The sequence below is a fragment of the Gigantopelta aegis genome, chromosome 6 (assembly GCF_016097555.1).
Source record: "Gigantopelta aegis isolate Gae_Host chromosome 6, Gae_host_genome, whole genome shotgun sequence".
Taxonomy (NCBI): Eukaryota; Metazoa; Mollusca; class Gastropoda; order Neomphalida; family Peltospiridae; genus Gigantopelta; species Gigantopelta aegis.
In genome coordinates, this window is record NC_054704.1 from 60,539,020 (window position 1) to 60,551,459 (window position 12,440).

Consider the following 12,440-nt stretch of genomic DNA (forward strand, 5'->3'; position numbering starts at 1 on the left):
TTTTTCTTTTAAAATACCTAATTTTGACCTCAAACAATGGCATATTCCCCTAGGATAGTTTTCTGTATTGAACATCTCAACAGCCATGGAATGGCTAAAATCTACATTTCCTCTGCTTCCTGTTCTGGTCACGTGACTAAAGCTTCCTTCTTTTCCCTGAGTGCATGGAAGGAAGATTGGAAGGGAGGAGGCAGTAAGGCACCATCTGTGAAAGCACAGTCATCAGACATTATAAGCAGATGCTGCCATGGACTTGGAAGAAAAAACCTTCTTCTTCAACCCCTCGGAGATAAGATCCATGTATGTAGCTGGAACATGAGTGGATTGGGATGGTGTTGTCTTGATATAGAATTAAGTAACAACCTTTCCCGGTCGGGCAACGGTAGTGGATCTGGGTCCACGAGATGAACCAGATCTGGATACCATACATGATTCATCCACACTGAGCACCTTGGAAAGCAATATTGATGGAGGGAATGCATAAGCATCCAGACCTTCCCAACCTACAGCCAGTACATCTAGGTCTATGGCCTATGGATCTGGGACCGCTGAAACGTAAACCCTGGAGCTGACGATGGAATCGGGTCACAAACAGATCTATGTTTGGCATCCAAAGTCTCTGGTACACCGATTGGAACTGTGGCTTGTGAAGCGGATGACCTGGACAATGTGTCTGCTAACACATTTGAGACCCCTGGAATGTGTCTTGCTCGAAGGTTCAGTGGAATGGTGCCGACCATCTCGTACAGACAATAAGTTAGCTGCAGTAGACTACTGGAATGAGTCCCGCCGTAACAGTTTGTGTAAGCCACTGCCGTCACGTTGTCCATCGCCACCATAAGACTTGCATCGATCAATCGCTGGCACCAGTCTTGAACTACGTTAAAGACACCCAGAAGCTCTAACATGTTGATATGGAGACAGGTTTCTTCTGACAACCACTGTCCTGAAGTTGTCTGATCATCCAGATTTGCACCACAACCTTCCAGCAATGGATGGAAGTAAAGATGGTGAGTCACTTGAAATTGCCTCAAAGAGACTCCACCAGTGTTCAACAGGATTTGCCGTCACTGAAGGCTGGACCAAAGGTTGTGTGGAAGATTGATCATCAAATCGGGATTGTCCAACGTGATGTAAGGATTCAGGAAGACTTGAATGTGACGTAAATGCAATCGGCCCCTGAGAGTCATGTCTTGAGCAGATATCAGGAGATCCAATAAACTTTGCCAGTAGTAGAATGTCACAGGCTGTTCAAAACTCTGGCAACCGCTATCTGGATCTTCTCCCATCTGTTGGAAGGAACCTGTACTAGGCCCAGGTCCGCTCACAGCAGGGCACCAATGAACTTAAGACTCTGTGTTGGCAGCAATCTGACTTATCCTGATTAAGAATCCACCCAAGACATCGAAGAAACCTAAGGATGAAGTTGACAGTGACACATAAAAACAAATACCCTTATGATGTAGGAACCATGATACTGGTGCCGTGATCCTGGTGAACAGTCCAGGAGCCACTGACATATTAAAAAAGGGCAGGACAATCCACTCTTAATGAAAGAAAGAAAGAAATGTTTTATTTAACGACGCACTCAACACATTTTATTTATGGTTATATGGCGTCAGACATATGGTTACGGACCACACAGATTTTGAAAGGAAACCCGCTGTCGCCACTACATGGGCTACTCTTCCGATTAGCAGCAAGGGATCTTTTATTTGCGCTTCCCACAGGCAGGATAGTACAAATCATGGCCTTTGTTGAACCAGTTATGGATCACTGGTCGGTGCAAGTGGTTTACACCTACCCATTGAGCCTTGCGGAGCACTCACTCAGGGTTTGGAGTCAGTATCTGGATTAAAAATCCCATGCCTCGACTGGGATCTGAACCCAGTACCTACCAGCCTGTAGACCGATGGCCTGCCACGACGCTGCCGAGGCCGGTCCCACTCTTAATGAGTCCCTTGGAAGATGAACCGTAGATATCTGTGCTGATCTGGATGGATGGGCACATGCAGATAAGCATCCTTGAGATCATTCAGTTGAACCACCATCCTCACATCCTGTACCATCAACGTCTTGAATGGTTGAATGAATGAATGAATGTTTAATGACACCCCAGCACAAAAATAAACATCGGTCATTGGGTGTCACAAAAGGTAAGTGAAAATATGAAAATATTATTTATATAATTATTTTAAACCAGTGTAATCAAATCCTTTCTGGCCTCACAAATTGACTCATGTCATTGCTGGGGTAACCATCAATAGATGTTTTGATAGTCAAATGCTCAAATAAAATTGTATCCAAATAAGCTTATATTTATAAATTAGGATACAAATAGATAATTAGGTAACAAGACATTTCAAGACAATTTATCTCTGGCAAATAAATATCAAGTTGCACAAATGTTAGATAAAAAAATATCGCAAGTAGACATCACAAAGAAACTTGGGTGTTCCCAATTGCAGGTTTCTCGAATATCCACCAAAAGAGGAAAGTTGTAACCAGTATCACTACAATGCTAATCTAGATAAAAAAAACTGCAGAGAACAGAAAAAGCAGTGAATGTTGAGGCGGCTCTTTCTGAGTGGTTTGCAAATGCCCGACTTAAAGATATACCGGAATCTGGGCCAATTTTTACTAGAAAGGCAAAAGAACTAGCGAAAATATTGAAAGTGGATGACTTCAACCCAACGTCTGGATGGCTGTCTCGAGAGAAAGAGAGAAATGGTATTGTTTTTAAAAAAGAAGGATGCAGATTTCGTTGGAGCTGACAACTAGTAAAAGTTTACACTACAATGCAGAGGACATTTATAAAGTTGATGAGATGGGCTGTACTATAGAGCGCTACCAGACAGCACTCTCGATCACGCGAAACACTGATGAAATGAGTGGCAGCAAAATGCTATGGACTGAGTGACTGTGTTGGTGGCGTGTAATATGGCTAGACTGACAAAAGAAAGCTGTTAGTTATTTGTAACAGTAAAGATCCACAATGTTTCTGGTGGGAAAAAAGGTCTGCCTGTATCATATACCAACAGTAAAAATGCATGGATGAAAGGGACTATTTTCATGGAATGGCTTGAGGATTTCAACCAGGAAATCAAGCTAAAGTGAAGAAAAGTGGTCCTGTTAGTCAACAACTGCACTACTCACCCACCGACTGATAAATGGGAAAATGTTAAACTGATATTCCTTCCACCCAGAACTACTTCTCTAAAACCCCGTTCTCACTTGAACGATTTTCTACGCAAATTCCGTGCGACGACCAAATCGTACAGGGCGTGCGGGAGTTGCACGGCAGTATGTTGATGATTCGCACACGTTGTAGGGGTGTCGTGTGTATTTCGGACATGTTGCATGCCGGTGCGACATTTTTCAAATGTTTAAAATTATCGTACGGCTGTCTCTAGGTTCGCACTGGTCACATAGAGGTTGCAAAGCAGTCGCACAGGAGTCGTACGTGAGTCTTAAGGGAGCCGAGATGTGCGACTCCCAGTGGACCCCCTGCGACTCCCGTGCAACATCCATCAGACTTCCATGCAACTGTCGTGCAACCTGTGCAAATCTCATGCGAGCCCGGTGCAGAAAGGCAGTCACATGGCAGTTGCAGTTGCACAAGTGAGACTGGGGGGGGGAAGAACCCTAGGTAATTCATACGGGAATCGCACGGCTGTACAATCTTTTAGTCGCACCACAGTTGTACGAAAAATCGTTCAAGTGAGAACTGGGCTTTACCCAACCTTGTGACCAGGGCATAATTCACAATCTGAAGGGGAATTATCGCACCCATGTGGTCAGTAAAATCATTGCCGACATTGGAAACATCACTGCCAACTACCGTGCGAAAAAAATTACTTTACTTGAAGCTGTACATATGTTGACTAAACCGTGGAGAAATGTAAAACCAGCAACAATAGTTAACTGTTTTAGGAAGGGTGGATTTGCTGTTGCTGACAATGTAGACAATGATGATGAAGTTGACTGAACTGACCAACTGACCACTGCCATCACTGGTATGACAGTCAATGATATTGACAGATAGGTTACCCAAGACGACACCTTCGACTGCTATTCAACACCAACTGATGACGGAATTTGTGGCCCCATTTTCAACTGAAACAACCCTGCTATCCAATGTGTCAGACAACGACAATGGCGACTACATTCTACCGGTGACAGCATGTGAAATACACTCACATCTTGGAAGAATCCGACAGTATTTTGAGGAAAATGACTGTGTTGACTTTGACAGACCTTATAACTTAGAAGACCAGTTTGAGAAGACCGTGGCCAGTAACCAACAACAACGCAAGATGACAGAGTTTATCAACTGGATTCCATAGTTTGTGCTGACTGGGGAGAAAATTAACTAAGTACCAATATTAGTGCTTCAATGAACAGATTTGTGTGTGAGAACTGGATTATCCTCCCCACCCCCCGTTTATATAAATGCTTACAATCTTGAAGAACTGCCGTGCTGTGTTTTAAAATATAAATATGAAATTCTTAACTAAACCGTTAATTTTATTTATATTTTTTATCACATTATTTACATATACTTGTGACTCCCGTTTAATTAATTATTTTTTGTGCATGTTTCTGGGGAAATTATACTTAAAACTATTTGACCAAAGCCAGTCTAATATTGAGTCAGGATAATATGTGGGTCTAATCTACAGTGAAAAAAACAAATTTGCTGTGCTTGAATAAAAAGTACCTAGTAAAACAAATTAACATCTGTTGGTGAGAAGTCTGTGTCATCAGGCTTCTGTGTAGCTTCCAGCCCACTAAACCATTGACTGGATTCCTTAGTTTGTGCCAACTGAAAGAACTGAACTGACTAAAAATATGTGTGATAGTTTTAACCAAGTTTAACTGGGTTATTTCCCAGTTTCCATAAATGTTTACAATCATGTGTTCTGCTGTGTTTCAAAACATAAATATAAAATTCTTAACTGAACAGTTACTTTTACTTATTTATTTACTTATATACACATATTTACATATACATTGGTGATGATTTGTGCATGTTTCGCTACTGTTGGCTAATCCCCAAATTGCCTATTTTGTATGGTGGCAAATAATGTATTGTTTAAATCATCTAGCTGCCAAACATTCAACACTGACTAACAACTCTTACTTAAGTTGACGTCATCGTCATCGTCACGGTACTTGATCTCATCGTCATCAGAAGAATCCGAGTCACCCGTAGAGTAGCTGTGAGGCTCAGTCTCCGCTCTCTCCACCCCCACATTTTCTTTGTTCTGGTCAACCTGCTGCCTGCAATAAGACATGCCACAGTCAAAACAGTTCATCACTTACAACTAAATTCACATATGATCAACCTACTGCCTGCAATAAGACATGCCACAGTCAAAACAGTTCATCACTTACAACTAAATTCACATATGATCAACTTGCTGCCTGCAATAAGACATGCCACAGTCAAAACAGTTCATCACTTACAACTAAATTCACATATGATCAACTTGCTGCCTGCAATAAGACATGCCACAGTCAAAACAGTTCATCACTTACAACTAAATTCACATATGATCAACCTACTGCCTGCAATAAGACATGCCACAGTCAAAACAGTTCATCACTTACAACTAGATTCACCTAATAATGATCCATGTGGATTCTCATTAATGGAATCCACGAGAATCCTCTAATAACAGAACGTCACGTGAGAGCTAAAAGGTCTTTTTTGCATATTCGGAATCGCCATCCCCTATTATATATTGTCACAAAAAATCATAGCTGTGTCCCTAATTGCATCGTTTATACAGAAGGATTTAAATGGTCGTAAGTGAATCACAGATACCAATTTGCATGAAAATAGACGTAACTGACACAAACGACTTTCCTCCGATTTGCTTGCTGTCCATTATGTGAACACCCATTATGTGAACACGACTAGTCGTGTGTGGTAGATACACCCTTTTTAAATAGAGTTCGTTATATAATTATGTCTGACAGGTCGTATGTGCCAAATACAACTCATATGCATTCTTTGTTATCGGTCTGTGATAGAAATTACAAATGCGTAGTACAACAGAGCATACATTATGTCAATATTTTTATGTGCTTGAATCCTAAAAATAATATGACTTTTGTCATTGTGAGAGCCCGGTCTATTTAAGAAAAACATTTGGTACTGCATGCAACGAACCATTTGGCAACAGACAAGAATGGTGTCTGTATATATAAATAGGAATTACAGTAATATTAATGTTTGTATGGTTTGCTATTTTATGTGCACCATAATTATAATAATAAACATGTTTTGGTGAATTTTCTTGAAAAACAAATATCTATTTTGAAATGTTTTTAATTGAAGCAAAGTTTCCAACATGTAATTTGTATCTGTAGATAAAATTTTAATTCATAATGATGTTGTATGTGGCATATACGACCAAAGTGCAAGCATAATCACATTGATTTTGGATGTCCATGTATATACTACTCAAAAGAATTTAAGGGTCAAAAATTTATAACCAAATAAGTTTCAGAGTGTATTAGAATGATGATGTAAACTACACCAAAAATTTAATTTATTGTTCCATATTTACAAAAAAACACAAATAAATGTCACTGTATACAAGAAAGTCACATGACATGCTGTCAAAGTTGAAGGTTGTCAAACATGGATTTTACACATTAGAACATTCGTTTAATAGTGTGTGAATCCACCCCTGGCGCGAATACACTCGACACATCGTTGCCTCATGCTGTTGATCAGACGTCTGAAGAACTCTTGGGGAATGGCCTGCGACTCTGCCATAAGAAGTTGACCCAGATCATGAAGGTTGGCCGGAGGGGCATGGTTATCCCGAACTCTCCTGCCTAATTCGTCCCAGGCGTTCTCTATTTGGGGCCAAGTCAGGCGAATATGCTGGCCAATCCATCCTGGCGATACCTTGTTGTCTTCAGAAAGTCCGTTACCACCCTGGCGCGGTGGGGTCTGGCATTGTCATCCTGCAGAACTGCCCCGCCGCCAATCTGCTGAAGGCCTGGGAGAACCAACGGCCGGATAATTTCATTCAGATAGCGGATTCCATTCAGATTGCCATCCACCACATAGAGGGGGGTCCTGTGGTGGATAGAGATGCTGCCCCACACCATGACGCTGCCACCACCGAACCGGTGACATTGTCTAACGTTAACGTCAGCGAAGCGCTCCCCAGGACGTCTGTAGACACGAACCCGACCGTCGTTGAACTGGAGACAAAACCTGGACTCATCAGTGAACATCACTCGACCCCACTGAACACGTTGCCACCGCAGATGAAGTGTGCACCAGTGACGTCTGGCCGTTCTGTGACGTGGTAGGAGTGGTGGTCGAACAGCCTGGCGACGGCAGCGTAGATTATTGGCTCTCAGACGACTGCGTATGGTTTGATCAGACACTCGACAGTCGCAGTCCGCAGATTGTCACGTAATCGGCGTGCAGTGCTTGTGCGTTGACGTAGAGCCATATTGGTGATGTAGCGGTCCTCTATTTGTAGTGCTTCGGGGTCTTCCCAAATGTGGACGATTTCGAACAGAATTCGTTGCTTGGTACCGTTGCCACAGTCGGCCAACGACACTCTGACTGACACCAAGTCTCAGAGCAACATTTCTTTGCGTATTGCCATCCTGAAGCCAAGCAATAGCCCTTCTTCGATCTTCGATAGTCAGTTGACCTCGTACCATTGTCGAATTTGGAGTGTGCACCGTACACGAACGCAAGCTCCAATTATACGGAAATTCAGCATTGGGAACATGGAATACACATGCAAAGCGTGCAAATGAAGCGCTTTGTGAAAAAGCAAGTTATGGGCACTTAGCAGACCTTTCGCTTTCGCCCTAATTTACGTGCAAATGTAAGCATGTTTTCGCCATTAGAACTAGTCGACAGTGTCAATGACAGTGGATTTTAATTCATTTATGGGTTGCTTAGACCCACTTTCGTCAAAATGGAACAATACCATGCGTGACATTATGGTCTAGCTAATATAATTGACGTTCAGAAAATAATGTCGAAAATATCGTCTGACCCTTAAATTCTTTTGAGTAGTATATTTAATTATATGTCACGGTGATCAAGTTCCGCCTTTCAGCTGCTTTCAGATCTTCAAAGATCTACAGGATTGCCCTAATGTAGGCATTATGGATTAACAATATTGCACATACAAATGTCATTGTAAGTTATCCAGGACAAAGTCCAATAACAAAAGACAGTGTAATCAGACGTAAGGTTAAAAGGCGAAGGAAGTGAATGTGGCCTCAACATAAACGATAGCAAGATCTAAAAACTTTGATTAACTTTACAGTTAACAAATATTTGCAACAGAATATCCCTGTCCTGAGTCAGACACCCGATCCTATCGGAGGCCGGACTCGGGACAGACGTGTTAGAAACCCTAGTGGTGTATGGACTATGGACACGTTAAACCAGTTACTAAGCAAAGCTAAGCAACAGAATGTTGAACATGAACATGACACAACACACACACCAAAACATTAGCACAACATAGCACGCGCAACACAAGCTGAACATGACATAGCACACACAACAAAAGCTGAACATGACATAGCACACACAACAGGACATAAACATAACACAGTTCACACAACAGGACCTGAACATGATATATCCCCTGCGCATGCTGTAACCTCACCGTGGTGCAGGGGTGTAACATTCTCTTTGAGGATGGCCAATACAGCACAAAATTGAAATTTTGAGTAAAAGTCAGTATTTATCTGTGATATTTGTATTTTTGGACAGTTCTTTACACTGTTTTTATTTAAATCTTGAATTCTTATATTGATGTTGATCATCACTTTATTTGTTGGCATTACCATAGTTTGACACCCAGTAGCCGATGTATTTTTCGTGCTGGGGTGTTGTTAAAGATTCATTCATTCATTCATTCATTGAACATGATATATAGCATATACAACAGAACTTGGCACATCAATGACAACAAGATCTGAACATAACATAGCAAAAAGCTGAACATGAGAAAATAATGACCACAGAAACTGGAAGTGACATAGCACTTGCGACAGTTTATTTGTTTGTTTTGTTTAACAACACCACTAGAGCACATTAATTTTATTGGATGTCAAACATTTTGTAATTACGACTCATAGTCATCAGAGGAAACCCGCTTCATTTTTCCTAATGCAGAAAGGTATCTTTTATATGCACTTCCCCAGACAGGACAGCACATACCATGGCCTTTATCCAGTCACTTGCAACAGAACCTGAACATGACATAGCACTCACAACAGAACCTGAACATAACAGAGAACTCACAACAAAACCTGAACATGATGTGGCACACACAACAGAACCTGAACGTGACATAGTACACACAACAAAACCTGAAGAAGAACATGACAGAACACACATACAAAATGCCATAATCATGACATAGCATACACAAGAGAACTTGAACATGACATATCAATCACAACAGATGAAGAAAATAATTTAGCACACACAACAGAAACCGGAGGATTGATCACTTAACACTCAACAAAACACGGAGAGAACACTGCACATAACAGTCTGTAGATATCACTGAACACAAATCATACATAACCTGGAGAGATCACTGAACACAGTAGAACCTCAAGAGATCAATGAACACAATAGAACCTGGAGAGATCACTGAACACACAACAGAACCTGGAAAGATCACTGAACACACAACAGAACCTGGAAAGATCACTGGACTCAAAACAGAACCTGGAGAGATCACTGAACACACAATAGAACCTGGAGAGATCACTGGACACACAACAGAACCTGGAGAGTATCACTGAACACACAATAGAACTTGGAGAGATCACTGAAAACACAGCAGAAGCTGTAGGGTTTACTATTCACTCAATATAACCTGGAGAGAATCCTGCATACTCAACAGGTGAACATGGTATAATGTTCACTACTTCTGGATTTGATATTCAGTACACACCCTCATTGGAAATGTAAACCCTATATCCTTTGAATGAGCTTCACTTGAACCCGGTATATCCCAAACCAATAAGCTGCTAAACATAGTTTCTTCATTAAAGAATACCAGTTTCAGTTTGCTTAACTATTCTGGTTTGTCTGTTGCATTAGCTGATAAACCAAGTATTCTTGAAACTAGTGAAGTACACCCTGAGGCAGCAGAACCAGGAACTATCTGCAAAAGGACTCCCATGGCGCAAAGAACACGTAAAGAACACTGCACACAACATGACCAGCTTTTCTGATGACTCATCAGGAATGAATACTTGCCTAGAAAAAGAGGTTTTGTATGGACAAGTCGTCTGATTCTGATGCACCATCATCAAACAACGAACATGGAGCACAACCACCACAGTGTTTCTGCTAGACAGAAATGTTTGAGTATGGCTCTATGGAATTGAATGCAACCACAGTCAACAGAGATATGGGGGGTCCTTCCTCAGAAAGAAAATGGGTTAAGTTTAGGGTTAGGATTAAGAAAATCATATAGAAATGATAAGAGTAATTAATTTTGTCAAAAAGATAACTTAAAAAAAAAAATCTGCAAAAATATTTGGTTATGGTACCATACCCATTTTACCCTCTGGCAAAAACCCTGCACACAAAATCAGGGGTGGGTCAAAGAAAACAAGGCTTTCACGAGTCAGATTAGTTTTTTTCACATTATTATTTTGTTCAATTGGTGATTTTATTTATCGTATTGTTATTAACAAAAGTAAAATTTAACTTTTTTCACATAATATTTTGTTTAAGCGGTGATTTTATTAAAACGTACTTCTACTTGTATTCCTTTTTGAATGTTTGCTTCTAAATATTTTCTATTTACAAGCTTTCTCCTTTTTAAAAATAAATATGTGATTTGCAAAACTGAAATGTTTTAGAATTGGTGGTTCTTTCAGAATATTTAAATTTACTTGATATACTGTTGGTCATAAATGACACATTTAATTTAATCATGAATAATTGTCGTAACTACAACTATTTACGCAAATAAGTAAAACACCTAATATGCTATAAATACCGCAAATATACAAAGAAATCGTAAATATGTTCAGCTTTCATTGTCATTGTCATTAAAACAAATTCAACATCTTAACTACTGATCAAGAAAAAGTTTTCCTTCATTATCTCAGCTTTTTAAAAATTAATTTTGATTCACTTACGTCCTTCTGGCTCTCACGCGATGAGAAAATGGTTGGAAAAATTGGCCGCCACAAATGACAGCCATATTGACATTTCAAGTCAAGCATGGATTGGATTTAAAGAACTCCCCAAAGAGATCAACTGTGCAAAGTTTCATGCTTGTATTACCAGTTGAAAGGTCATTTTTGTTATCTGCTCTGCCAATTGTGCTAATAGTAGGTGACCATGTTTTATGGAGGTTGCCATACACTGACCCCCAATATTTGTCATTCCCACTGTCAGGGACCTTTTATACATATCAGATGTTAGGTTCAGCATATTTCTAAACTTAAGTTTGCGGATGATGTTTTTTGTTCATACTTAACACTTTATTTTGAATTCTTTTTGGTCCATAAACAATAATGCTCAATAAAGACAACTTGCCCAAATAAAATGACATCATCCGATATGACGTTCCCTGACAATGTAATTTTTACACCAATCGAGAAGGAAGGAAGGAAATGCTTTAATTAACGACACACTCAACACATTTTATTTACGGTTATATGGTGTAAGATATATGGTTAAGGACCACACAGATGAGAGAGGAAACCCAGTCTCCACTTCATGGGCTACTCTTTTTTCAGTTAGAAGCAAGGGATCTTTTATATGCACCATCCCACAGACAGAATAGTGCATACCACAGCCTTTGTTACATCAATGGGGCCACCAATGGGGATCGATCCTAAACTGACTGTGCATCAAGCGAGTGCTTTTACCACTGGGCTACGTCCGCCCCCAGATTCATCGAGAAATGAACAAAGTCCCGTTGCTACATCTGGACCAATGGGATGACATTATGTTGTAATGAATGTAACGGAAATTTAATTATGACCATTTTGTTCTATGATTCTGAAAGACTGTAAATTGGAATACAAAAGAACTGTACCAGGATTTTCCATATTTAAGCCCAGAGCTTAAATACTAAAAATACTATCTTGGAGAACATAAAGTTTTATCTGAAATTATATAATAAAGGGGAATAGTGCAAGTTAGGTAGCAACTGAGTACTTAATATTATTTAATGACAACCTTATTGACATGCAAAGCATGTTTCAAATCATTATTTAATCAACTAAGGGGAGGGGTAGTTATTAATTCGACATTCAAGACTAGAGACCTGTTTCATAGTTGAGTGAAGGGAAGGGGGTGCTTCAAACACCTTTGAATTTAACTGTCTTAGAGTTATTTTAATGGATATAAAATTTCCGGTTTTAGCTAAGGAATTATTTTATCGAGTTTTATA

The 12,440-nt window shown here is 40.0% G+C and overlaps 1 protein-coding gene across 1 annotated transcript in view; it reads right to left on the reverse strand.

Annotated features, from left to right (window-relative positions):
* Window positions 1–12,440, reverse strand: part of LOC121375412 (phosphatase and actin regulator 4-like) — a 101,259-nt gene that overhangs the window by 14,572 nt on the left and 74,247 nt on the right. Inside the window, exon 9 of the mRNA XM_041502850.1 lies at window positions 5,144–5,283. Coding sequence (XP_041358784.1) covers window positions 5,144–5,283 — 140 coding nt within the window. The remainder of the gene's footprint in view (window positions 1–5,143; window positions 5,284–12,440) is intronic.